This window comes from Thermobia domestica, chromosome 8 (assembly GCF_964235325.1).
Source record: "Thermobia domestica chromosome 8, izTheDome1.hap1.1, whole genome shotgun sequence".
In the NCBI taxonomy this organism is placed as follows: Eukaryota; Metazoa; Arthropoda; class Insecta; order Zygentoma; family Lepismatidae; genus Thermobia; species Thermobia domestica.
The window spans coordinates 190,210,505-190,237,974 of NC_137461.1; the positions used below are offsets into that span (position 1 = coordinate 190,210,505).

Here is a 27,470-nt window from a genome sequence, read left to right on the forward strand (position 1 = left end):
TTGTTCTTTCTTTTTTATTATATTTTATTCTACACTTTCAGATTTTTGAAATATGATTTAAGGCCTAATGAAGATAGTTGGTACGCGAACCGAATTCGGCACTTGAAATGAACCACTTAAAGTGACCCTTCCTTGTAACTTCTAAACTAATTGACAGAAAAAGCTGAAATTTTGTACCAAGCAAATATCAGCAGTGCGAAAGAGTTTGACATACTCGACCACACAATCAAATTAATTGTTGCCGTTTCAATATAAAGTTTTATTTTATTAATTAGAATTTCGTCAGGTTATTACATATTTCAAATCTACTGTAAAATGAAACATTTCACAACCACACTTTTTTATTCAGTGTTGCCAACTAAGGGTTAAAATGCTTAAAAATATCCAAATATCTCAAATATCCAAATTTCGGAGAACCCTACAACAGTAATAAAACAGTTAAGATGAACGGAGCGATGCATATCGAAAGTGACTTAGAGTCGGATAGCATAACCATTATACGACGCATTTCTGATAAATAGGAGCAAAGTTACAAGAAATTGAAAATTTAACTTTTTTATAAAGGCTCTATTTTGAAAAGTGCTTAGATATGCAACTTATCGTATCTAAGGAGATAGATCGTTTCCAATGGACAAATAAATCAAAATGTTGAATATAGCAATTTACTATTTCAGTTCACTCTGAAGATACGATAAAAACTGTAAAATTTCCAACACTGCTTAAAACGATGTATTTGTGGGGAATGTTTAAAATGATCGTTACTTTCTTTTGCATCTACGTATAACATAACGATAGTATTATGCTCATAGAGAAATAAGAATTATGCATTCATTTATAACTAATGCAGAGTTTAAACATAAAACCATTTGTAAATCATTTTATCTTTTATTTTTTCCCGTAACTAAAGATAGATAGATGAAAATAAAATAACAATAACTGATGAAGATTAATTTATATTATTTCGGTGTAGCAACTACAACTACGTTATTACAAAGGAAGAATTCCTGTTAAATAAATACAGAGAAATTGAGGATATTCAAAACTATGAGTTGGAAATCTTTACACCAAATAGACGACTTTTTAATAATTTGAATGAGCCTAAAAGAGCCCGATTTTGAGGTTGGAGATGGGTGTATCCATCTTCACAAAGCAGATTATTTTTATCAAAATTTGAAGTTGTAGATGCACAGGTTGGAGGAACATTGGTGCAAATGATATGATAAAACTTAGATCATTTTTATTCTTCTGTGAAATAGAAATTCGAAAGCATGGAATTATTATAGATAACAAAAAATTGCCCGGAATTTTAACTTTAAAAATTTCGAAATTAGAAATTCCCTACTGAAAGCAAGCTGGTTTCGAAACAAATGACAAATCAGGATTAAGAAAGGATTTTCCATGTTCTGTTTCCATCAAGGTTGATACTTGGTTTTTAATGTGATCATAAAGATATTATGTAAAAAGGAGGATTGAGAATGACATTTACAAAAGCTAATGAAATTAATGATGTTTTGTACATCGACTGGATCTAAAGTTAGTTTCACTGCACCTTATAATGGGGAAATAACAATGACGAATATGAATATAAGAATGCCAACAGTTTAATACGAACCTGATTTCAAGAATAAATTAGTAACATTTAGAGAGCCAAAAACCATGTATTTATTTAATATGTATCAATGTATTCAAAAAGCAGCAACAAGCACATCTTTGAGTTTGGTATAACTACACAATTTAACTCAAAATAATTCGATATGTCTGATTTTCTAGTTGTAACATTCCGAACTAATAGAAGTCGAGATCTGACCAAAGATGATGATAAATTGAAAGAACATAATATTTGAAAAATAGTAGAAATGAAGTTCCCAAGGGAAATAGAAATTTAGATATTAATAATGATTATATTAAGATGTATAAAGATTATATTGCATTTAAGAGAATAACATATAGAAGTATAGAAAGGTATTATGAGCCAGAATTCATTAAAAATAGACCAATGTATGTGATTAACCGTAGTTGAAGAAAAAACCTGTCTGCAAACGAAAGAACAAAAATAAATATTGTTGTAGACTTTGCAAAAGCTATAGCTGGTAATAATATTTGTTATACGCTTTAATTGCTCAAAAGAATTTTATATATTATTCAAAGACAGAGGAAGTGATTGAAGAATTTTAATTAGTTATGTTGTGTATTGATTTTTATGAATTCCAATAATAAAAGCCGGAAACACAGATCTTCTATATGATAAATGACGAACCATGTTGATTTTTTAAAACAAGATTGGGAGTATTGAACAGTTTGAAATCTCTTCATAATCGATATCATATCCACAAGCTGTTTTTAAAAATAAACCTATAAAAATGAAATGACTTTAAATTATCCAAAGAAAAAAAAAAAAAAAAAAAACAAGTTGTTAATATGAAATCTCAAAAGAAGTTTATTCTTACTAATGTAATTGTAAAAGATGTGCAATATAATAACATTTTATTTAAAATCAATGGACATTTGTTTATATTAAACTATCATCGATCAATAGTTTAAAAAAGTCGCTCTTTCTAATTATGAACGAAGAAAAGAGATTTTGTCATTAATAATCCAAGTTGTAATTATTGTGCAGCTTTACATATGTTCTTGATGGTTTAAAACATTATAAAAATTTTGTTATATGCCTTGGCTTATAATTAATTGAAATATTGAAATTTTTATAATTCCATTCTTAGAATTATGCATCCATAAATACTTTCAGAAATTATTTTTAATTCTCTATTAATATTCCTTTGAATTTTCAAAATCAGTTTATCAATAAAAAAGGTATGTGTTTTTGTAATTTTATCCCTTAAAATTATGCATCCATTAATACATTCAAAAATTGTTTTTTTGTAATTCTGTATTGATATCTCTTCGAATTTTCAAAATCAGCTCTTAAATTAGAAACATATAAAAGTTACTTTATTTGGCTCTGAAAGTTTGAAAGTTATGGAATCCATCAACACTCCTCCTGAAAATATGCAACCCTGATACATTTATGGTCTATCCGTATGTGGTGTCATATTGTCAAAATATTGAACAGAAACCAAGATATCGATTATGCTATCAATGTCATGTTTTGAATTTGCCGGTCAGTGTATGTATAGGTTGGATATTTTCGAAGGTACTTACTTACTGAGTTATAAGTTACTTACTCTCCACCATTTAAGTCACTGTTATTGACTTTTTTTTCGCTTCTTTCTCGAAAGTTCTCCTATTGAATATCTTGAGTGTATGTATGTTCTGTACAAGATCATATAAAGTATCTTTTGTATCGCTTTTCATATTTCATGCTCCGATTCATTTGTGTCTTACATCTACTTATCTATTCTCAATACAGCACGACTATGTACTTACTTTTATTTCTTGACAATTACAGATTATTTCTGTAAAAAATAGTTACAAAGACAGCGTAACTAACAATAACTTCATTTCTTACAGGTCGATACCAAGTTATGCCATTTTTTAGTAGACTTAGACATAGATAAGGAGTCAAAATATGAGCCTCGCTATTCTCATCAAGTTGAAAACTGGACAATTATACAATCTGTACCATTCTTAAATGCAGAAAAGTAAGTGTTTGAAAATTGACATTCTACTTAAGTGTTGAAATTTGTTTATTATTGTAATGTTCATCAATACACGTTATAATTTTAAATAGAACTTTTATAATAGGTATATGTGAATATGAAACTGTTGTTGTTTGCTTATGTAAGATTAATCTCCTTAGAGTGTACAGTCATGTTCAATAAAACTTGCACAGCAACTTTCTTGAAGATTCTCTTCTTTTACTTTTGAGTAGCATGTTTGGCTGCACTAATTTCGAACAATCTTCAAATGCACGAAATATGTATGCGTTTTTTATTTCCCATGCTATGGTTAGTGATACAAAGTTTTTGAGAAAGAGGTGATTATTCAACTTATTTTAAATATTACTTACGTATTTAAAAGAAAGAAAGAAAATCGATGATCAGTTGTGTAACTGAAAAATCGGGACCCTTGGTCATACCATTGACGACTTTTCAATGTGTCATCTATCTATTAAAATGCTACAATAGCAATTAAAAGCGCCCGAGCTCCACCGTATAACTATGGCTTTCAAATCTTTCATTTACGGTTATGTGTGATTTCACGTTTAACAGAGACAAACATTTTAAGTACGAGTACTTTAAATAAATCAGTTAACTAGATCTTTTTCATAAAGTTTATGATATAAAATTGTAGTTCAAAGCCTTTGTATTTTAATAAGCCTTCTCCAAAATCAATGCACGTAAATTGTGCTTCCATCTTCCGAGTTCTTTTAAACTATATGTTGTGGAAATTTATATGTTTGTGGCCAATCCTTTCGACAATGAGATCTCGGAAACTACAGGCTCTAGAAAGATGACGTTTTCACTGATCGATTGGAAATTTTGCGTAGATTGTCCAGTTCTAATTTAATATTTTAAAAACATGGCCGTTATTTCTTTATTACATTTTTTAGGGTACGCATGGAAGCGTTGAAATTAAAAAAAAAAAACTAAAGCACCATATCCTACGCGTTATACATTCCAATACCACGCTGTTGTATATAGGGGTTGCATATGTCTCAGGCGTTTATTTCATGGCCAAATAATAATGAAAAAGGAACGATAACCATTTCTCCAGTTTAACCAGTAAGATGAATCTTTATTTTTGGAGTGATTCGCCCAATGAACACCATATATAACTGTGATTATAATTAATTGCGTATGTAATGTATTTGCTTATTACATACTGCGTGCAAGAAGAAAGAAAACACTGGTCATGCATGAATTAGAAACTCCAACCGGAAGTAGGCTCAAATCTTGCAAACGGTGCGAAATATTGAGGTTCCCTTTATGATACGCCTTGCCGAATTTTTTTTTTTTTTTTTTTGAATCAAGACTTTTTTTCACTTGTGTCTGTAAAGGGACATGTACAGATGTGAGGAATGAGAAGGATATTTATGCTCATATGCGAATGATGCGCTGTGTAGAGAGCGCAGGTTCAGCTAGTATTTTAATATAACGTTTCAATAGAAGTTACAATGTTACATTTTATTTGTAATAGTATAAATGGCACTTTTAAAAACAAAAGAAAACTTACTCAAAATAACTGTACTCTTTATATATAGTATACGTGGTTGACTATTTATCTTGATACATTTTTGTAACTTCTAAGCTAATTGATTTAAAAAAGGCTGAAATTGTGTAACATGCAATCATCGACAGTAGACATTATTTCACATACTTTTTAATACTACTCAGTTATTAATAGTGTTGCTACTATTAATTGTAGTGCTATTATTAATAGTGCTCAATTAATTTATACTACTCAATATAAAATTTCTTTAAAATGACACGACGTCAGTTACTATATATTTAAAATTTACATGTAAAACGAAAACAGAATATTGGAATTATTATTAAGTTTCAAACTAAATATGCTACAGTCTCACAAACATCGGAAAACATCAAAAATTTGGAGACTACAACAGTAATAACGCAGCTAACATAGACGTATCAGAGCACATCGGAAATAGTGCTTTACTGTTGAGTACTGTGACCATGATACGATGTATTTCTAACAAGTGGGAACAGAGTTACAAAGGATTGAGAAAATTACTTTTATCCAAAGGTTTTACTTCGAAAACGTGCTTATGTAAGTATCATATCCAATTACATAAATGAATTCCAATAAACGTAGTCATAATAGCGTTCACAACAATTTGGTATCACAACTCTTTCCAGGTGTATGACAAATAATTGTGAAGTGCACACTATTTAAATATATGATATTGAGAGAAAATGTAATTACAGCTGCCAAATAATATTGATGTAAGTTATAGAAACAGATGAAAGCAAGATTTTTAAAAGACAATTTTCTACGACTATCAATTTGGGCAGTATAGCAATCTCTACTCATGTTTTTATATCTCGACAACGGGTTGAGATATCTAATTACGGTAAAACATTATGATCTCTATATTTACTTTAAATTATCTGTGCAATTGGATGTGATGCTCATTTCGAAATAAAATCTTTTGAAGGAAAAGTAATTTTTGTAATCCATTGTAACGTTGGTCCTACTTGCTAGAAATATATCACATTATTGTTATGTTCAACCCTAAAAGTATAGATGCTTGCACAGATTAATGCAAGTTTGGGTTGAGGAAGTGGGGAACGGAAGGTGTAGTCGTTGCCCTCTCAAAACTGTCACGAATGTTTGATTCTCCAAAGACACAATATTTTCAGAGTTGCCATGAATACGGTGAATGCCATGTGTGTGTGGAAATCAAAAGAAATGTTACCTTCTGACCATTTTTTGAGAGGCGGGAGGTTTAGTGAATCAAACTTCAATAACACCATCAGTTTGCTAATAGAGGCATTCCACCTTAGTATAAGTCATTTAAAATAAAGGTATAACGTTCATGGGGTTCAATCCCTGTGAAGGGCAAAAGCCAATTTGTAAAATCTCCTAGGTTTAATTTCTGTTAGTTCCTATTTAGAAACTAACAATTATCCAACGGTATATTAGTTGTCTTAGTGTTGGACTAGAAATACCAACTAGGGTGAGTGTATAACCATTGGACTACACGGTTTGGAACACAGAGTTTGAATCACAACGTTTAGGTAATATACGCTAAAGACGAATTTTAACCCATTGCTGCCCACTATCGACAAATGTCGACGTGATTTTCAAAAGCTTCTGTGGGAAATATGAATAATATTTCAAGGTATATAATATATTTTTGGTATTAACTGGTACCTACTGTCTACCGTGACCTAAGCGAACTTCCGGTACGCGCTTTGATATTTTGTGTTGTTCGTGGAAATGCCCACACGTGAAAGCAACGTAATGGCACTCCTAAAAAGAAGTTATTTTACAGTTATTGTTATATATATTTACCAAGATCAATCAACAATAAGTTTTCTAAGATATTTGCGTATACTCACAAATGCTTAGTTGGTGTTATTAACCAAAACTCTTATAAAAAGATACATGACTTCCATTGTTATGTTGAAATTTGTCGACAGTGAGCGCGAATAGGTACTTTCTTGAAAATATACCTAACATTTAGTTTACATTTATTTTGGTTACACTATTTTATTATCAGAATCTATTCCATGCTTCGTTACGTAATAAAATCATAGATTGGTTGTTTTAGTGCGGGTAGGACTTACATTTCCGTTAAAATCGAAGGAAATAATATTTAATGATAATAAAGTATAATTTTGGTCAAAACAAATACTTTATATTTTATGACAATTTGAAATCAAAGTGAAACAATGAAAACGTAATCTAAAATAATTTTGAAGCAGAGGCGTGAATTAGAGTGGCAGGAGCCAATTCCTTCTTAGTTTCAGGTTTTACATATAGTTAATAGTTAATCATTATGTTTTAGCTGCTGCATAATATCAGTTTATGTATTATATGCTAAAGCATATGACTTAGTTTGCCTAAGAAGGATAACATAATTTTAGCAATGACTAGTGCTTTGAAGTTTGTCTCAGTAATGATTTTGATATTTGAGGACAAAGGAACAACATGCATAATAAATTTGGGTGCTTGGACAATTAACATATCACATTTTGAAAACTCCAGTAATAATGTGTATTGTGGGGAAGAAAGTGGCTTTGAATGTTATTTTAATATTCAAAGTTTAATATGTAAAGTTTTGGTTACAAAATTCTTATATTTTGAGATGTTTTTTTTAGCATTCTGTGTTCGTATTTTTGTAAAACTAAATAATCTTTATCCTGTTATGTCAGTTTGACTGTTGAGTAGATTGCTTCCTGTCTAGAATATGAGGAATGTGGAAGTATTTGGATTCTAAAATATTCTCAGAACCTTCAGAAAATCCAGCTTTAAGAGATAAGTACAGCAACGATCATCGGCGCAAATCTGTCTTCAACATTGGGGGGGACGGGTAAGACCATTCCCATATGTTTTATATATATATATATATATATATATATATATATATATATATATATATATATATATAAGGGATGTTCAAAATATTTATGAAGTTGAAAAACAATGCTGTGGAGGATCAGGGGAGCAGAATTGTCTTCAGTGGCGTATTTAGGGGATTATCGGACTGGGCTCAAGCTCCCCCTGAGATAAATTTGTTTGTTTTTCGCATTCCACGCACAATAATAATCCTTCTTACCATTTCTAAGAATGTCATTGACTTTCCATTTTCTTATGCTCTTTGTTCAGAAGTAATACTGTATTTGTCAAATTTCATTCCATGTAAGAACTGCGTCCTTTTGTTCTTTCTTTCGTCCTTTCTACTTTTCTGTTTCTTTTTCTTGATGTTACTTTCTTTCATTTCGCTTATCATACTGTATTGACCGTTGTCAGTTATGATTCAAGTCGGCCGTCACCAGTAACACCGAAACTAAGAGGAGTTGATAAGCGAAACTGGTGTTCCACACCAACTTGCGCGGATATCAACATGACAGAATTTTGGTTATTATAACAAAGGAAAAATTATATCGGTTAGTTATTTTTAAAAGAAGGAAATGTTTGAATTAAGGAAAATCAAAACGGGGGAATAATTAGCCCGGGAAATTAGGAAGGCCAAGAGGATGCTTCCTTTTTCTTGTGTAAATAGAATAAAGGGTTAGATTCACTCCTAAATTTTTGTATCATATCATATAGGATTTATCGGTCTGCATTCTTGCCATTGTAACTTCAATTTATGCATAAATTAAAATATATTTAATTCTCAAACTCAGGTGGGCAATTGCCCACTTCCTTCCTTGTGTTGGACATAGACCCTCGAAAAAAAATCCTAAATACGCCATTCGTTGTCTTCAACATTGGATGATGGGCAGGTTTGAGGCTTATTCTAGAGAAGGGAGATGAAACTCATATTACGGCAGATGAATCTGATTTCTGAGGTAACCTGCTATAGAGTATATTATTTATTAGGCTATGTAGATGAAATAGTAGTACATATCAGTATTACATATCACTGCCGTGAACACATTCTGAAATCTGAATACATGCATATTTATAATTGGTATGTTTCTAATTAGGCATCCACAAAGATCAACGTTAGAATTATTTTATAATAATATAAATAATGACTTCCCCAAAACTATGAAGAAAAAATATCAATTATGTATGACGCAACAATACTCGTATTTGAGCAAAATGATGATAATCTCAATAACATTACAGGAAATCGTTACAGAAAACTGACTCATATCATATACTCTTTAGTTAACAGATGTAACCTTAAGAATATGGAGAAAAATATTCCAGCAAATGAATTCTTTGCTTTGCTTACGAAGCATCCTCTCTCAAAAGAAAAATTGGGACACGTGGAAATTCGTAGGAACAAACCATGGTTCGAACTAGCAGAGAAGAGAAAACAGGCAAAATTACGTTTGATACAAAATCCGAATAACGTAACTACACAAAATTTCATAGACATCAGGCGGGAAACATCCAAAACTTTTAGAACAAAGGAAAGGCAATTTTATGAAAGCTAAAAATAAGGAACATGAAGATAATAGCAAAAATAAAAACATTCGGGACATGTATTTAAATATAAAGGGATCAACGAGTTTAAGAAAGGCTATCAACTTCGTGCTTATATTAAAGAAAGCTCATTTAACAGTTATCACTGATACAGATAGCATTTTAAATAGATGGGAAGATTTCTTTGGCAATTTGCTTAACACGCAGCCAAAAACTAATGTGCGGGGAGAAAGGGAGATACGTACCACACAACCGTATATTCCGGAACCCAATCAAATAGAAGTAGAAATTGCTATAAAGAAATTAAACAAACACAAATCTCCGGGTGTAAACGAAATTGCGGCTGAGTTAATTTTACCTGGAGGCGAAAAATTGTGGAACAAGATACACAAACTCATCCTCCTTATCTACAACAAGGAAGAATTGCCACAAGAGTGGAAAGAATCAATCATTGTTCCAATCCACAAGAAAGGCGACAAAACTGACTGTAATAATTATCGAGGCATCTCTCTTCTGTCAATATCCTATAAAATCCTTTCAAACATTCTATTAGCAAGATTGACCCCATACGCAGATGAAATTATTGGAAATTATGAGTGCGGATTTAGACGAAATCGATCAACTATCGACCAAATATTTACCATCCGCCAAATATTCGAAAAGAAGTGGGAATACAGTAGCCCGGTACATTAACTATTTATTGATTTTAGAAAGGCTTACGACTCGGTTAGAAGAGAAATATTGTACAACGTTCTTACAGAATTCGGTATACCGAAAAAGTTAATTTGATTAATTAAGGCATGTTTAAATGAATCCCAAAGTAAAATCCGGTTAGGAAAATGTTTAGCCACTAGCTTTCACGTCGAGAATGGCCTGAAACAAGGACATGCATTGTCGCCATTATTATTCAACTTTGCCCTGGAGTACGCTATAAGGAAAATCAAAGATAGCAACCAGGGCCTAGAGTTGAATGGAATTCACCAGGTTATGCGTACGCTGATGATGTAAATTTAATAGGGGATGATATGAGAACAATAGAAAGAAATGCAGAGAAAACTAAATACACGGAAGTGCGTCGGGACCGTAACACGGCAAATTATGAATGCGTTAAAATATTAAATAATACTTTCAAAAATCTAGGATCAATATTAACAGACGAAAATCATATTCACGAAGAAGTTAAATATCGACTAAAAGCAGGGAATTCGTTCTATTATTCGGTTCAAAATCTCTTGACGTCGCGAATTCTGTCGAGGAATTTGAAGCTTAAATTATATAAAACAGGATAATCATGCCTGTTTTTCTGTATGGTTTCGAAACATGGTAGCTTACACTGAGGGACATAGACTGAAAGTATTTGAGAACAAAATCAGACGAATATTCGGATCCAAAAGAAACGGGAATGGGAAATGGCGAAAATTTCATAATGATGAACTGAGGAACTACATAAATTATACGGCTTACCAAACATTGTTAGGGTTATCAAGTCTAGGAGGCTTAGGTGGGCAGGACATATAGCCAGGATGGAAGAAAGTATGAACGCTTTCAAAGTGTTAGCGGTAAGACCAATCGGAAAACGACCATTAGGAAGACATAGGCGCAGATGTGAAGACAATATTAAGATGGATCTCGCAAAAATAGGAATGGAAAGTAGAAACTGGATCCAGTTGGCTAAGGATAGAAGTCAATGGAGAGCTTTTGTGAACGCGGCATTGAACCTTCGGGTTCCTTAGGCCATAGAGTTGGCTTACGAAGCATGAATAGATGCCTAGGCTGATACTACAAATAGATATTTTTATAAAAAGGCCTTGTGTCCATCTTAAACAAAAAAAAGATGATTCTTGATTGGTAGAGATAACAAATTATGTTATGTTATCTATGATTTCAGTTGAAATAGTAGTCTGAAGAAGGAAGTGATATACTTCCGAAACTGTTACATTTCTCGTTAATTGATAATAAAGAATACAGACAGCCTTGTAAGACAGTTATGTTTAATTTATGTACAAATAGATGAAATGCGCATTTACTGAAAAGATGGGTTCTACTGACATTGGATAGTCTATATACTCTTCGTGTTCTAGGCCCTAGGGGAGAGGAAGAAATAAGATTTCACATCAGGTTTCGTCACACACAGTCGCACACCTTCATTTTCATTAAAAATGAAAAAAAAAAAAAAAAAAACTAGAGAAACCAATTTCATCTCACTTTCCTTTGTGGCAGTCGGACACAAATAATCACACTTATCTGCAAAAAGAACTTTTCAAATCGGATTATTAGAGAGCCTCCAGTTCCAATGTTGGGGGGGACATGTCTCCCCATTTCCCCGGAATTTGTGCCCGTACCTATAGCAGAGACAAACTTTCCAGCATGAGGAGGGGGGCATATCCTCCTCTGGCATTTATTGCAATTTGTGCTCAAGTAGCGGAAATGGAATTAATACATATTGATGAGACTACTAAACGCACTACAGCACGAAGTTCAGTTTGAAATACTACAGAATACGGTTCTTTTTAAAACAAATGGAAAAGCCAAGATAACTCAATTTCATCTCACATTCCTTTGTGGCAGTCGGACACAAATCATCACACTTATCCTAAAAAGCACTTTCTAAGTCAGATTATTGGGGGGGACAGCCCCCCCCAGGTCCAAGATTGGAGGGGACATGTCCCCCTCGTCCCCCCGGGATTTGCGCCAGTGGCAATGATGATGAACCCTTAGTTGATTTGAATAGATTATCAGGAAATCAGCTTTGAACAAGAGCAGAATTAGTGTTGTCCAAAGTAAACGGTATTTAACATGTACGATTTGGTCATTTTGAGGATTCTGATCACAAAACAGGCGACAACTGGCCTTACAAGGTACAAGCACGAAAACATCACCACTTCCTCCTGGAAAGCGTAACTGGAAGAATTGTGATATTCAGGACACGCTACAAATAGTATTCAACATCCCCAATGTGTTCCAGGCATGTTCTTCTAGATGTATGACTTTCTGGAAACTCTCACTTCCTGAAAACAAGTCCGACAAAAATAAGATGTGCATAGTGTGGTAAGGTTACTTGAAAGAGGTGCAAGACATGCCAAATTGATAGTCATGTGAACTGTAGTGAGGCGTTCCACATATCCTCATAAGAAACTGTTCAATTGATGAAAAAAACAAATCCTTTTAATCGTGCATTTTCAAGGTTTTGTATATTCAGCATTTTTATACGAATCATTTTTCTTATTTTATTGTTGTTGTTTCTATGTCCATAACTCATATGTACTTTTCGCTTTCCCAAATGTCAAACAGTCGTGTAGAAAAGTAAGAAAACTTGCAAACACAAATAAAAATTATTACTACTAAGAAGTTAATATTCATATACATTATCTTAGACGTACCCCGTGCTCACTGTCGATAAATGTCGACGTCTGATATTCCGCACGCTGTGCAGTGAAATCTCTGAAAAGTCATTTCACTCATTTACTAATGTCTCCAATAAATAAATATGTGAAGGAAATCAAAATATTCAACAAAAAAGTTAATTTGGGCAAAAATGGGTCGTTTTGCTAATTCCGATATAGCCTAATAATGTACATATTATTGAGTTGTATAAACACTAATATAAATATTTGAAATGGAAAAAGCAAATTAGTTATTACGTTTTCATGTCTTAATCTATAAATTAATACCATCATGTCATCTTGTGTATGATTTTAAAAGAATACGTAACACTTGTATTTTTATGTTTTAATTCACAACACTTAAAATCACTACACGAAACACTTTACAGTTTAAATTACAAATTGGAATATATATTGGCACATGAATTTGATTAACATCAACATGATATGAAACTAGTATGATAGGCCCAATAATTTACTTTTTTACATCACTCGCGGAAGATGCGGTTGACCGATTTGTAATCATTGCTCCATAATGATAATTGCTTATTTCATTTTTCCAAATAACATAGACGAATATTTTTTGGTTCTTCTGGGTTCCTTTGAAAAGAGATGACTTCATTGGTGTACCACTTTGCGTCGTAACGTAATTTAAATCTTATTTCCTTTTGTAAATAACGGGACTGGATATTATTAATGTTGAAGTTTTTTTTTTTACATTATTACTGCTATTAGTATACGTGACAATTGACTGTAATTATTTGTTATACATGGCTAAGTTTCTACGCCTACTTGAGGGACACACTATTCAAACTACATTATGTACACTCTGTTCATCCCATCAGCGCCGAAAGTGGACTGACTCTTGCATCTTCAGCCCGTCTTGTGCTCCAACCAAAGGGATACTCCAGATTTTCATAACAACGTGAACTGATTAAGTAACTCACTGATGTAATTGTTAAATTTAGCTATTATTTCACCAGCTGAGAGTTCGAGTTCTTTCTTTCTTTATCATCAAACAAGAAGAAGTGAACGAGTCCAGCACAATCTTGGACGAAGCTACCAGCTTTCACTTTTAAACGTATACGTATATACATTTGAAAAGGGTAAATTTTTTGGAGTTTTTTTTTTAGTATGAGGGTTATTTAAAATGTTAAATGTTCGCATTAATATCTTGCGGCACTGCCAGAGTGTCATACAGGCGCTCGAAAAGACCTTTGTTTGTAGAAGATTGAAAAACAAACAGAACCTTGGAACACTTACGTTTTCACAACTTATTTCACTGTTTTCACTAAGTATGTTTTTGATCACTTCAGAACACCTTTAAATTTACTCCAGAAGTGTCTGTGTCCATTGGTTTTTAAAGAATTAAAATCCAGGAATTTAAAGTCTGTTCGGAAGTACGATTACGAACATGTGGACCATTAGAAATGATTTTTAGATTACGATTGAGCCAAAATTTTATAAAATTTTTTAAGTGTTTTTTATTTTCATTTTTGTATTTATTTATATTGTCATTATTATTGTGAGGATCATTTCACAAATAATGCACATTATCGCAACACTGAGGAGTGGATGATGCAATCGAGGTAAACGTTTCGTCAGTTGAAGCTGAGGTCTTGAGACAGCAGGACGTGTGCTTGTGCACTCTCTAGTGAACAATGTTGGAAATGGAGGCAGGCAAGTGTCTCGGGTAACGTGTCAAATGATGATCAGATGTCGTATATAAAGATTGCAACTTTACGTGCAAAAAAACCCACAGATATTCACAGTGTCATACTTGAAGTTTGTAATTTGATAACAGAGGACCATAGTATAGATTTTCGGTGGGCTACTCGTTTCCGTAGTGATCGTGTAAGCACAAAGGATGATGCAAGACCAGAAAGGTCGAAACCATCAACCCAAGAAAGAAGGTGCAACTTGGGGCAAATGCATTTCAACAAGATTGCCGTGACATGTGTGGAACTCTCTGACATCACAGGGATTTCATCTGCATCAGTATAACTAATTCTAGCAAGTGATTTACAAAAGAGAAAAAATTTTGCTCGATTGGTCCCCCACTTCTTGAATGTTAAACAGTAGGAGACACGTCTGGACAATACAACGATGCTGAAACAAAGATTCAACATAGAAGGTGAGGGCTTACTGCTATTGATATTCTGCATTATTACTATTGGTAATACGTGGATCAGAGACTTTAAGCCGGAGGTGAAGTCATAATCCAACGAGTGGAAAACTCCATCTTCTCCAAGACCAACGAAGTGTCGCCGATCTCAATCACAGATTAAGCAAATGATTTTTGCTTACGATCACTAAGGCATTATGATGATAGACAAACATGTAGAACAAGTAGAGCAGGGTATTATTGTGAATTCCTGCTGAAACCGCGCAGAAAAAATGTACAAAACCGACCGCAATTACTCAGAGCAGGTCTGCTGATTCTTCACGGCAACGCTCGCTCGCACACCGCTAATACTGTCTGTACAAAACTTCGCAAATACGGTTGGGAAATGTTACCTCATGGTTTCTACAGTGCAAATATGAGTCCACCAGACTACGACCTGTTCCCAAAGTTGAAACAAAGTTGAAGAGCTTTCTGCAGCTGTTATCCGAACCATTCGACAGCTTTACAAAGATGACGTCCTTGATAAATAGAGAAGCTACCCGGATGTTGGGATTCCCTCATTGCCAAGCAGGGGAGTTATATTAAAGGACTGTAAAGAGATCCTCTCCAAACAACAAAAGTGTTAAGTCACAAAAAATGAGTATACATTATTTATGAAATGACCCCTGTTTACAATTATTAGAAAATATATTTATATTTAAAAGTTATTGCCATTTGCAAATATTTGAAGCATATCAATAATATTAATAAAGTTTATATTATTTATTTTCAAAATATTGTATAATTTGTAATTATTTGAGTAAATGATTACAGTGATATATTATAATCATAGATATACCAACTTATTACTATAATAAAGTGTTATAGTGGGCTTTTTATCCTAACATTAACATATATTGACTTTATATAATTTTTATAGTACATGATTGGCAACATTGAATAAAATATTTTCTAAGGTTTCAAATATCTTATTAGTAATGGTATAAAAGAACAAAACATATCATTCATGAAATATATCATTTCAAGTACTCAAATATATTACACAAAGTATTTAAAGACACTTTCATGTCTATAAAATAATAATTCATTTTGCTAAGATGAAATATAATTAGGCGTAACGTGAGGTGCTCAAGTTCCTCAAATATATATATATATAGCAGTATCCTTACCCATATATTGGTGACAAGACTAAGATAAGCAAGTTAATATATAAAAAACGAGACACACACTTTTTTTTTTTTTTAATCTGGGGGAGGTTGTCACCATACTTTGGTATAAGCCGTAGCTGTATTTTCACTAAGTATTCAGAAACCTAGTACACTTCTAGCATACATATAATTTACTACGTGATTGTTGTAATTGGAAGCAGACCTGTCTTTCGTGTTCTGCGCAATTCTCTTCATTTAGTGAAGGTGAAGTGAGGTTTTGTGCTCTTTGTTACGATGTGATGTGTGGTTGAAGTTTTGATGGGACTTTTGGTGAAATCCGTTTCCGAATCGCTTCAGTGGTTCAGATGATTGACTAAAAATATGCTATTTTCAATTAATGGTCGTTATTTTTCAAACAATATTATATTTCCAACAATGTAGTTGGGTGTAATTTAAATTTAAACTTCAAATTTAAAATTTTATAATAACTATGGAAGATGATCGTAATTCTTCTAATGATATCAGTAATCCTTTCACTGCTATTAGTGTTGATATCAATAAAGACTGCAGGTCCATAAATGCAGATTTCTCCCATGTAAGCAACGCATCAGGATCAAAATTTAGCCAAAAAATCAAACCCAAAATGATACCACATTAAACATGAGCATTGATTTTTCAAACAGGCCTAACGAGACTACCTGTAAGCTTTGCAACAAATTGTGTGTTAGTTTAAAAGGCCTAGCAATTCACAATAGCAGGTGCCATTATGGTATCAATAAAACCAAATCATGCTCGCTTTCACGGAAGTCACAATCATACACTGATGATGTCGATCACCCAAGAAAATTTTTTATCTCCAAATGCAATAAGCTTCTAGCAAGATTAAAGTCTTCTACTCAAATGTTGCGCAGGGTACCCCAAGGAGCTAGAGCTTCAGTGGCAGACTCTCTGTGCAAGGTATTGCAACAGATAGTATGTACAAACGACTCAGAAGCTCAGATGGATCTTTTTTGTTTACGTTATACTGTGCGTTCCATCAAAAGCTGACAAAGTGAATAATTTAACATCATGGGTTAAACAAAGAGTGCGATGTTGGTCTTATTTTCGTTGCGAAGCCCTTCCTAACCACAGTAAAAAGTCCTTCAAAGCTCGACGACCAGTAAATTCCACTTTTAACATTAAGAATGTCGATAACAAATTAGTAGATGGTGATGTCCGCAACATAGTACGGCTTCTCATCTCAGAAGATACTATAGCTTCTCCGAATGGATCTGAATTAGAAACATTAAAAGAGAAACATCCGGCTCACAGCCACGCTTTTGAACCTCCCGATCTCATTGAGTCCAGTATTGTAGCGCCTAGAGTATCAGCTGACGAGTTTACGAAGACACTTAAATCATTTCCTTCCGGGTCATCAGGTGGTATGGACAGTCTCCGTCCTTCAATATTAAAGGACCTCCTACTCTCCCAAGACTGCAAAGTTAAAGACCACCTGACAAATGCCATCTGCGATTTTCTCCACCTGATTATTTCTGGTATGTGCCCACGGAAATTAGACCTATTTTCTTTGGAGCACCACTAATAGCTTTGAGGAAGAAAAGTGGCGGCATTCGTCCCATCGCAATAGGCAATGTGTGGAGGAGATTATCAGCCAAAATCATTTGCCATAGAATTAGAGAACCTCTAACACATTTTCTATCCCCACACCAACTGGGAGTTTGCGTCCCACATGGAGCAGAAGCAGCAGTCCACGCTGCTCGTATGTACTACTCTTTTCCACACCAGCAGGAGAAAGTGATTCTGAAAATAGACTTCAGAAACGCATTTAACGAGTTGAATCGTGACTCTATGCTCATACAGGTAAAAAACAGTTTTCCATCAATTTATCGATACGTCCATCAGTGCTACTTGCAACCAAGCAACTTATACTTAGGAGATGAAATAATCCTCTCTCAGCGTGGCGTACAACAAGGCGACCCTCTTGGCCCTGGTTTGTTCGCACTAACTTTACAATCCATCGTTAACAGTATCAATACGGAACTGAACATATGGTATTTGGATGACGGGACTATGGCTGGAGACAAGGATACAGTATTAGAGACATTAGAAATGATCCGTAGACGGGCTAAGGAGATCGGATTGCAAATGAATTTCTCCAAATGTGAGGTTATCTTTCTCGGAGTCTTCAATGAGCAGTCTAATAACCTCTTCAAGCTGTTTGACGAAGCCGCGCCTAGGATTGAAAGAATTTCGGTAGATGACGCCAGCTTATTAGGAGCAGCATTATGTAATGAGGCAAGACGAACAATATATATTTAAAAAAATCTAAATTAGAATTCTTCTTTACACGTCTTTCCTTGATTTTAGCTCACTCTGCCTTTTACCTACTACGTGCCTCATTGTCCATGCCAAGGCTGCTATACTTTCTTCGCTGTGCTTCTTCTTGGCGGGATGCTGATCTTCTGGAATGCTATAACACCTTGAAAACCAGTCTAGAATCTATCCTGAATTGTTCACTCAACAATAACTCTTGGTTACAGGCGTCCCTCCCTGTTAACCACGGAAGTCTCGGCATTTCATGGACCTGGCTATTTCATCCTTTCTGTCTTCATTCTATGGCGCTAAGCCATTGATCGAGACCATTCTCCAACAAGATCTTAGCCTAGTATCGGATTCGGATGTCAACGATAGCATTGCTAAGTGGTCATCTATAGTGGGATCAGATCTCCCTGATTTTGATAAGAGAGGACTACAATCCTCTTATAAATCATCACTTTTCAGCTCTACTTCAGTCATCCGATAACCCAGAAGATAAGGCCAGACTCCTAGCTACATCATCTCCTGAAGCAAACGCTTGGCTCCATGCTATCCCGTCACCTGCTTTAGGATTACATCTTCCCAATGACAGTTTTCGAATTGCCAGTGCACTGCGTTTGGGAGCAGATGTTTGCGAGCAACACAGATGTCCTGCCTGTAGAAGTGTCGTAAATGGACTCTCCTGTGCCAATAGTGCGGGCAGACATTCACGCCACTCCAGCGTAACGACATTATCATGAGGGCATTAATTTCAGCAGGCGTTCCTTCTATATGCGAACCGTTGGGATGCAGTCTTGCAGACGGCAAGAGGTCAGATGGTATGATTCTAATACCGTGGAAGAAAGGAAAAGCACTTCTATGGGATTTTACCTGTTCCGACACCTTCGCCCCTTCAAATCTACATTCTTCCTCAGCACAAGCTAGCAACGTGGCTGCTCGTCGTGAAACAGAAAAACGCAAGAAGTACAGCAATTTACTCGACAAATATTTTGTCCCTATAGCTATCGAATCAGGTGGTTCATGGGGTCCCGAAGGCCTTAACTTTATAGAAGAAATCGGTCACCGCATTTATTTATCGTCAGGAGACGCTAGAGCAACCTCTTTTCTACTACAACGCATCAGTATGGCAGTACAAAGAGGGAACGTTGCATCAGTTTTGGAAACGCTACCCTCTGGAGATCTTTTTTCTGTGATCATCTCGGCGAAAATTTGAAAGTGCTGTTGCAAAGCTTATCACAATAATGCATATTATTTGGTAATTATTTGTTAAAGTGTATATATATATATATATATATACACAGATACTAACTAGTGTACTGCATGTATGATGCAAAATATGCGTGACCAGAGGACCAGAATAAGTTATTATGCATGACATGACGGTAATTTGGGGGATGCAATCTCAGGTATTACATTAATGCAACTAGCTTTCCAAACAAGATACTCTGAAATGGATATATTAATAATATCGGGATGTGCCATATGCTTATTACGTATATGTGGCTATAGACATGTAATGTTACATCTGTTTGGAATATTGCATAATATAGGTGTTATATATTTATTACTAATTAACGTCTCGTTGCAATAATTAACTGTACTTCAACATATTTTTCCTTATTAGGTTGAAAATATGTCTATTATTTTCAGTTTATTGTTGTTTCTTAATGTTTAGAAAGCTAATGCAAGTTTCGTTCAGTTCCGTCAGACCTTAATGATACTATCCGTCAAGTAATCGTTAAATTATTCAAGGATATTATTGAGGCCAAGGGTACAATTTCAAATTAAGTAAGCTACGACTGTCTCGATAATTTTTGAATTGACTTGATGATGGGAGCCCTGAGAGCTGCTCTGCAACTTTCCACTCACTTATTTAAATCGTGTGTTAATGATTTTTAAAATTCAGATCTTATTTGCTTGCTGACTTTGAAATCATATTTGAAGGCAATGTGAATAACTCAGTTATAGAGTGCTCACTATTGGTGGACAACGTCGTCTTCCGTGGATGTTTTGAGTTGCCCGTTTCTCTCAAAATGTTATACTAATAATTCCATAATCATCCAGTTTGATAAATTATTAGTCTCCTTTAGCGTATAGGGCATAACTGTGGGACATCTGGGCATTTCATTTCTTTAACATGATGTTACCAATAGGAGGATAAACGTATGAAAATTGTGTTTCTAACAACACTTATAAAACTTATGATATGACCTTCGTATATTGTCTCTCATTTAACGCTTACAGAAATAAATGGTTTATAGTTTTATCGGTAAGGGTTTAAAAAAAATATTACTCAAGTATACAAATAATCCCATTACTTATTTTATTCGTTACATTTATTATTTATCGTATTGCGAGGATAGTAGTTTTACTAAATTGAAAATATATTTGGATTCATCAAATTAACTAAAGTATATCTTTTATCAAAATGTTTTAACATTTGTATTTTATTTTAATTTATGTATAACAGTATTGATTTTAGTTGTACTATATTTTGAAATATTATAAAGCAGAAAATACTGCTGACTTTCTATGTGCGTTTTATTATACAAAAATTCTAAGTATTTAGAATAATTATGCAACATTATTATAATTTCCTAAAATTATACAGATATATTGAAAATATATTTTCGAAATTTGAATTTTCCGTATTTCAGAAATATTGTAAATGTTTCATTTCTATAAAATAAGCTCTTACATTTTTTTTTTACCCTATATCTACTCAAGGTTTTTTCAATACAATGCCTTTGAATGGTTTTATTTGCCAGTAGAGAACTGATGTGAATTTACAAGCTACTAAATGGTTTTTACCAATTTACTTTGCTTTAGAAATCACTAGTTTGATACAAATATTTGGTTTCCCGATATTTGTGATAGCTGTTACATAACAAATTGACCAGCGTTATGATGATTATTGTGGCTGGGAAATCAAATAAACGTAAAGAACAGGCTCGGGAATCGAACGTGGGACCCTTACATTACCTGTGCATTGACAGCTTCGCCAATGGTAACCTGGATGCATACGAAGCTGTACGCACCCAAGTGCTTTTACAGTGCAAAATATGATGTATTTCAAACAAAACAAAGTTTTGTTTCAACCTCACCACAAACAACCGCAACAAACCACAATATTAAGGATTATATTGAAGATAACAACTTAAGCGATTTCATTTCACTAACTAGTAAGAAAAATGTCAGAGCTATTATAGGCGGGCTATGCATATAACGTGCATCGAGCAAAATCTTGAGAAGAAATACACATATGATTGAATTCACTGTATTTTATACCTTTCATAAACATACATCTTCATACTTACTTCAGTTTATATAGGTTAACACAAAGAAAGAACTTAATCATAAAATAATTGAGCTGAGCTTATAACGTAGGTCCCACTAATAACTGTCCATCTTGAACAATGACTCCTCGTTCTTTCCGCTTCTTAGACGTACACCGCCCATGGGTCTAGAACCCAGGCGTAAAACGTACTCTCAAAACCCTCCTTCACACAGATTTTATTTAATTTGTAGGCACATACACTTCTATTGGCTGAAACATTATCATGACGTATAAGCAAAGTCTATGAGAGTAAGTTATAGCACCAGTTGCCAGGAAAGATGTTCAAACGTGAACAAAGAGTCTATTGTAGTATTACAAAAATAAAAATAAATACAATTCTTTAAATCCGTTACACAAAATAAAATGAATGTTTTCAAAATTGGTTCATAATAAAGATCACACTATAGCTTGTCAATATTTGACTTGCGACATCGGTTAACACTTTGCACATTTGCACTAAGATTTATATTTTTTGCGCGATTTTTTATCACATGTAAATTTCTTTTGACATTTGAATTGAACACTGGGTTGCTTTTTTCGTTTCACTTTTTTTTTTAAAAAAAAATTACCTGTGTGCTTTAGCTTTGTTGTTGCATCACAATAACCTAATATTATACTATTAATAGTAATTCGTGATCTACATTTAATTTTGCTATTACTTCCATTTTCAAATTGCTTATTTGTATGTGGTTTGCTCACCCACATGTGATGCATGGAGCTAAACTATCAACAGCTAAGCTAACTACAGCTCAGCTATCAACTCAGGAACTAAGGGAAAAAATCCAAAAGGGAAAGCAAATGAATGTTTGAAAGGAACTGCAGATCTTAATACAGTGGGGTGCTCTGATGCTTTCCGACTATATTCTGAAGGGTCGGGGCAGACAACAGGATCCAGAGCCTTAATATTAAAGCAATCTTAACGTCATTTTACCTTACCTGGTTAATCACGTGTCAATACTTTTCGAACACTTAGCGGAGAAATTACAACAGTTTCAAATAGCAAACACCAAAACTAAATTTCATAACAGTTTATTGTTATTGTAACTAACATATAATGTAAATGAAGGAAAAATTATCAGAAGGATACTGACTAATAATTTCAATCAAAACTATATTGAATCGACCTATATATAGTGGAATTGATTCTTACTTTTTCATTTACTTTAACTCTCACTTCTTTTATCAAAAATGATTTTAACAAATGCAAATTGAAACACTGATTTAACTTAAACTAGACAAACTAGTACTAGTATTATTTTCACAAATTTCTTGAATTAATATTTGATAGAACACTATCAACAGATCATCAACTAACAGTCCAATGTAACGTTACGTTCGCAACAATTATTAAACTATCAAAATTCCAATCTAAATCTCTAAATATTGACCGCCTAGAAAAAAGTCTTTATAACTGAGTTGTATAATCCTAAGTCTCTGTGCAAATTCTATCGTTAATCAATTAAGACCAATTCAGTCAGATCAATTAACAACATTTAATTACTCAGAAAGTTAGTCAAATCTTTTTAGCAGTAAAACTAACTGCATTTAATCACTTATATAATAATATTCTATTCAAGGTATAGTTTAGCGAAAAAGAACAAGGCTTTTATTATATAACTCCTGTTTGAATTGAGGTAGATCGACAGAAAACGTTTACCTCTGAAAAGAGGAAGCGGGACAAAAAATTTTTCGATGATTTCTATCAAATAGGAAAATATTTTGGCTGAAATACTTGTGGAGATCAAAAGACAGCCAGTTAACAAACATTAAACATACCAAGACAAAAGAAAAGAATACTTGAAGAAGTCTACTCTCTTTTCACTCACCATTTTCTATCATCTGCTGGGCCTAGTCAAATCTCCTGTGCCTTTCTATCTTTTTATTAATACAAGGAAAGAGAAGTAGCATGAAGAATAAGAACCAATTCAAAATAGCAACGAAGAAAGAAACTTGGAAATCTATTCTCTCACGCTGTGTAATCGCCCTGTACCTTTCCCCTTCCAACTGGAAGACCCGGGTTCGATTCCCGGCGGGAGCTCATGTGGTTCGGATTCCACGTTAATTAGTAGGTCCACATCTCACATAACCTCGCTGCTGAAAGGGACGCTAAACTAAAATCATTCAACTTCCCCTTCCAACTGGACTTTTAAAGCTCGAGCTCTTGAACAGTAGTTGGCTTTTCATATTTATTTACAGTACACTTACTGTCTCTCGTGACAATAGAAAAGCAAAGCGATTAATTAAATTTTGTTCGCGTTGTATGTGTACACATTATTTTCATTATGATTGCATGATATTAAAGATGATTGCATATAGCGATTATTCACTACCAACCTAATTTTCATTCTCTCTGTTTATATTATTTCCAAAAAAAAAAAAAAAAAAAAAAAAAAAAAAAGCCAATTTACTGAATTGCTTAATACATTTCATAACGTACGTTTTACGTTTCATATTTCATTCACTAGTAAAAAGTATTGATAGTATATTTATTAGGCACTTCTTGACATCCTTTTTCATTTCTTTTTCAGGTCATCCAAAGTGTTCAGAGCTTTTTACATTCCAGGAATTTCGGAGATGTATTGCACTTTCTCATCCTACAATTTATTGGAATCAAAGAACTTTAATCTTCACAACAAAGGAGAAGAACTGTAATCAAGTGTTGGTGTATCCAGCTTCAAAGCAGTCATTCAGAGTTTTAGAAGTACATTCAACTTTCCTATCACTAAGTGTACTAAAATCAGTGTGTTCCATGTTACCATACTTATGTGCGTCAACATTTGTAAGCAAAACAAAATTAGTTCTGCAAGTTCAACGTGACTAAACGAGCTTAAGAGTGTTAGTAGAGACGATACTTACATCATGAGTAATTGATGAGAATTGTATTTGGAAATCGAACAAATTGATAAGAAAATTTATTGTGAAGTAAGAAGGAAAGTTTATTTATGATAGCATAATTTATTTGTGTGAAAATGTATGTTGTTTAAAAAGAATATATTTTCTTAGTTAAATGAGGAAACAGGGTAGTTTCCTATATAAATAAGCATTTTCACCACATTTACTTCATGTGTAGACTATAATTCAACTCTGTGACATAATTTATGTCTTGGACGTAGTGCAAGCTAATGTACATTCCTTCGAAATGTTAATTTATTGTGACCACTCTGAATTGTGAAGTGATGTTATATACTATGGATAAAAAGATTATAAGAGACTGCAATAATAATAAATAAATGTTAAGTTGGTGTAATTTAATAATGTGTGAAGAAATATAAGGATGTCAGTTCTCGATTGTAAGATTTGTGTCTTTTGTGTATTTATACCATTTTATGGTATTACGAAATATGTACGTTACTTTGGATGTAATATATTGTCACTTATAGACGAACACATCTTTTTAAGATGTGGTGTAAAACTGAAACAAATGAATAATAGATGTTATCCATATGCCCATAAGTTTCTTCGTTCATAAACATCAGCAAATTGATTTTCTCCATCCCTGGGAGTTTTTGAAAAGTACTGAGCATGGTTTCAATATAGTGCTTTCTTAAGAAGGGAGCGGTTTCCAAGGTTGTAGCTACTTGCTTGTTAAGAAGAGGTAAGTTACAGTAGGAGTAGCGAGGCGTGTGAAGTTATGCCAGGACATAAAATAATGTGATCGTTTAATAACTTTATTGTTTATTTAAGTTTCATGTTCCTCTAGTACACTCTTGTAGGCTAAAGGAGAAGTTGAGAAACACATAAGTAACAATAACGAAGAAGCAAAAAACTAGCGTCCTCCCAACAAAGCACTAACGATGAAACCTAGTGCAGTTGTTAGTGCTTCTAAGAAGCATTAGTAGTTTCGTTAGTGCTTTACTATTAGTGTAGATATGTCCAACTATATGTCAAGAAACTCCCGTAAGAAATACATGGGGAATATTTCATTGGGTCAAATTCCCACCATATTCTAAAGCACTAATGATCTCTTCTAGTGCAGTCGTTAGTGCCTCCTTAGTGCTTCCTAGAGCACTAATTCCCAGCATTAGTGCTTCAATAGTTTGTACGCTAGAAGCAAAGAACTTTAGTCCGCTCGCAGGAAGCTCTTAACGATAAAACCTAGTGCAATCGATAGTGAATCGTTAGTGCTATTAAAAACACTAACAGTTTCGTTAGTGCTTTACTATTAGTGTACATATGGTCAATTATGTCACGAAGCTCCCATTAGAATCACATGGGGAATTTTTCAGTACGCCAAATTCAAAAGTATTAATGATCTCTTTTAATGTAATCGTTAGTGCTTGTTAGTGCACCAACTTCGAACATTAGTGCTTCTCATCATGAATGCTTTTGTGGGGAGAGGCTAGCGTGTAGTTAGCATCCCCTAAGTTTTATCTTCTAGGTCCAAACTATTGGAATCACTGATGTTGGGATTTCTGCAATAAGACCCACTAACGAAGTAGTAACCATTACACTCTACGTGCTTGTAAATTTGGCGAGAATTTTACAAAATGTAAATTGCCACGTTAGCCCCACACGCATCTCAAATACTACCAAACTTTTCACATGGTTAGTGCTTCGTTAGTGCACTAAACACTTACGTTATAGCTATGATAATTCAGAAGTTATTAGTGAATAACTCGGGCAGGGCTAACTTTATATTTTTAAACTTTTACGCAATTTTACACTAATTGTCAGACGGAAATGGGGCAAACACCAGCGGTTAGTGCATTGTTGGAGCTATATAAAACATTAAGTACTAACGTTAGTGTTATTATAGTTTAGGAGTTATTAGTGATTAACTCACATGAGACTAAGTATATAAATTTATTGAATTTTACAAGAATTGTCCTGCAAAAGTGGGATAAACGTCAAAAGTAACTGCATTGTTAATGCTTCCGGAAATACTAGGTACTAATGTTAGTGCTATCATAGTTTAGGAGTTACTAATAAATAACTCGGGCGGGGCTAGCTTTAGATCTTTCAACTTTTAGATGAAAACGAGACAAACACTAGCAGTTAGTGCATTTTAGTGCTTCATTAAACAGTAAGCACTAACGTTAGTGCTATTATAAAAAACTAGGGGTTATTGAAGAACTCAAATGATACAGAATGGTAAATTTATTTATTCAATTTCACATCAATTCTACCAGAAAGGTAAGACAAACACTAAAAGTAAGTGTATCGTTAGTGCTTCATAAAACACTAACGGTAGTGTTATCATAGTTTAGGAGTTACTAATGAATAACTCGGACGGAATTCAATTTAAATTTATCGAATTTTACACTAATTGTGTAAAAGTTAAAAAATCTGAAGTTGGCCCTGCTCGATTTATTTATTAATCCCTTCCACTACGATTTATTTTCTGAATTTCCTACCCCTCCCTCCGTTGCATCAAATTTCTTGAAGTGTAAGTTATAAAAGTGTATTATAGATGATTTATCATTATATAACTTTTAAAACATCAATATAGTAACCCTACATGATGCGGCAGTAGTTAAATTTTATGACGAGTGTAGCTCGTGATTGTGCGATTTGGCATCGGGAGGCCATGACGAGCTAGATTCGTCATTTCAGTGCAAGGGGTTAATAACTCCTAAACTGCGATGGCACTGACGTTTAGTGATTAGTGTTTCATGGAGCATTGAGCCTTAGTGGTT

General features: G+C 33.7%; 1 protein-coding gene across 4 annotated transcripts in view; it reads left to right on the forward strand.

Annotated features, from left to right (window-relative positions):
* Nucleotides 1–25,278, forward strand: part of Alg9 (alpha-1,2-mannosyltransferase Alg9) — a 242,119-nt gene extending 216,841 nt beyond the window's left edge. For all 4 annotated transcript variants that reach the window (XM_081769334.1, XM_081769336.1, XM_081769337.1 and 1 more), the window contains 2 exons: nt 3,469–3,599; nt 24,363–25,278. In XM_081769334.1, coding sequence (XP_081625460.1) covers nt 3,469–3,599; nt 24,363–24,486 — 255 coding nt within the window. In that variant the 3' untranslated portion in view covers nt 24,487–25,278. The remainder of the gene's footprint in view (nt 1–3,468; nt 3,600–24,362) is intronic.
* Nucleotides 25,279–27,470: the final 2,192 nt, after the last annotated feature.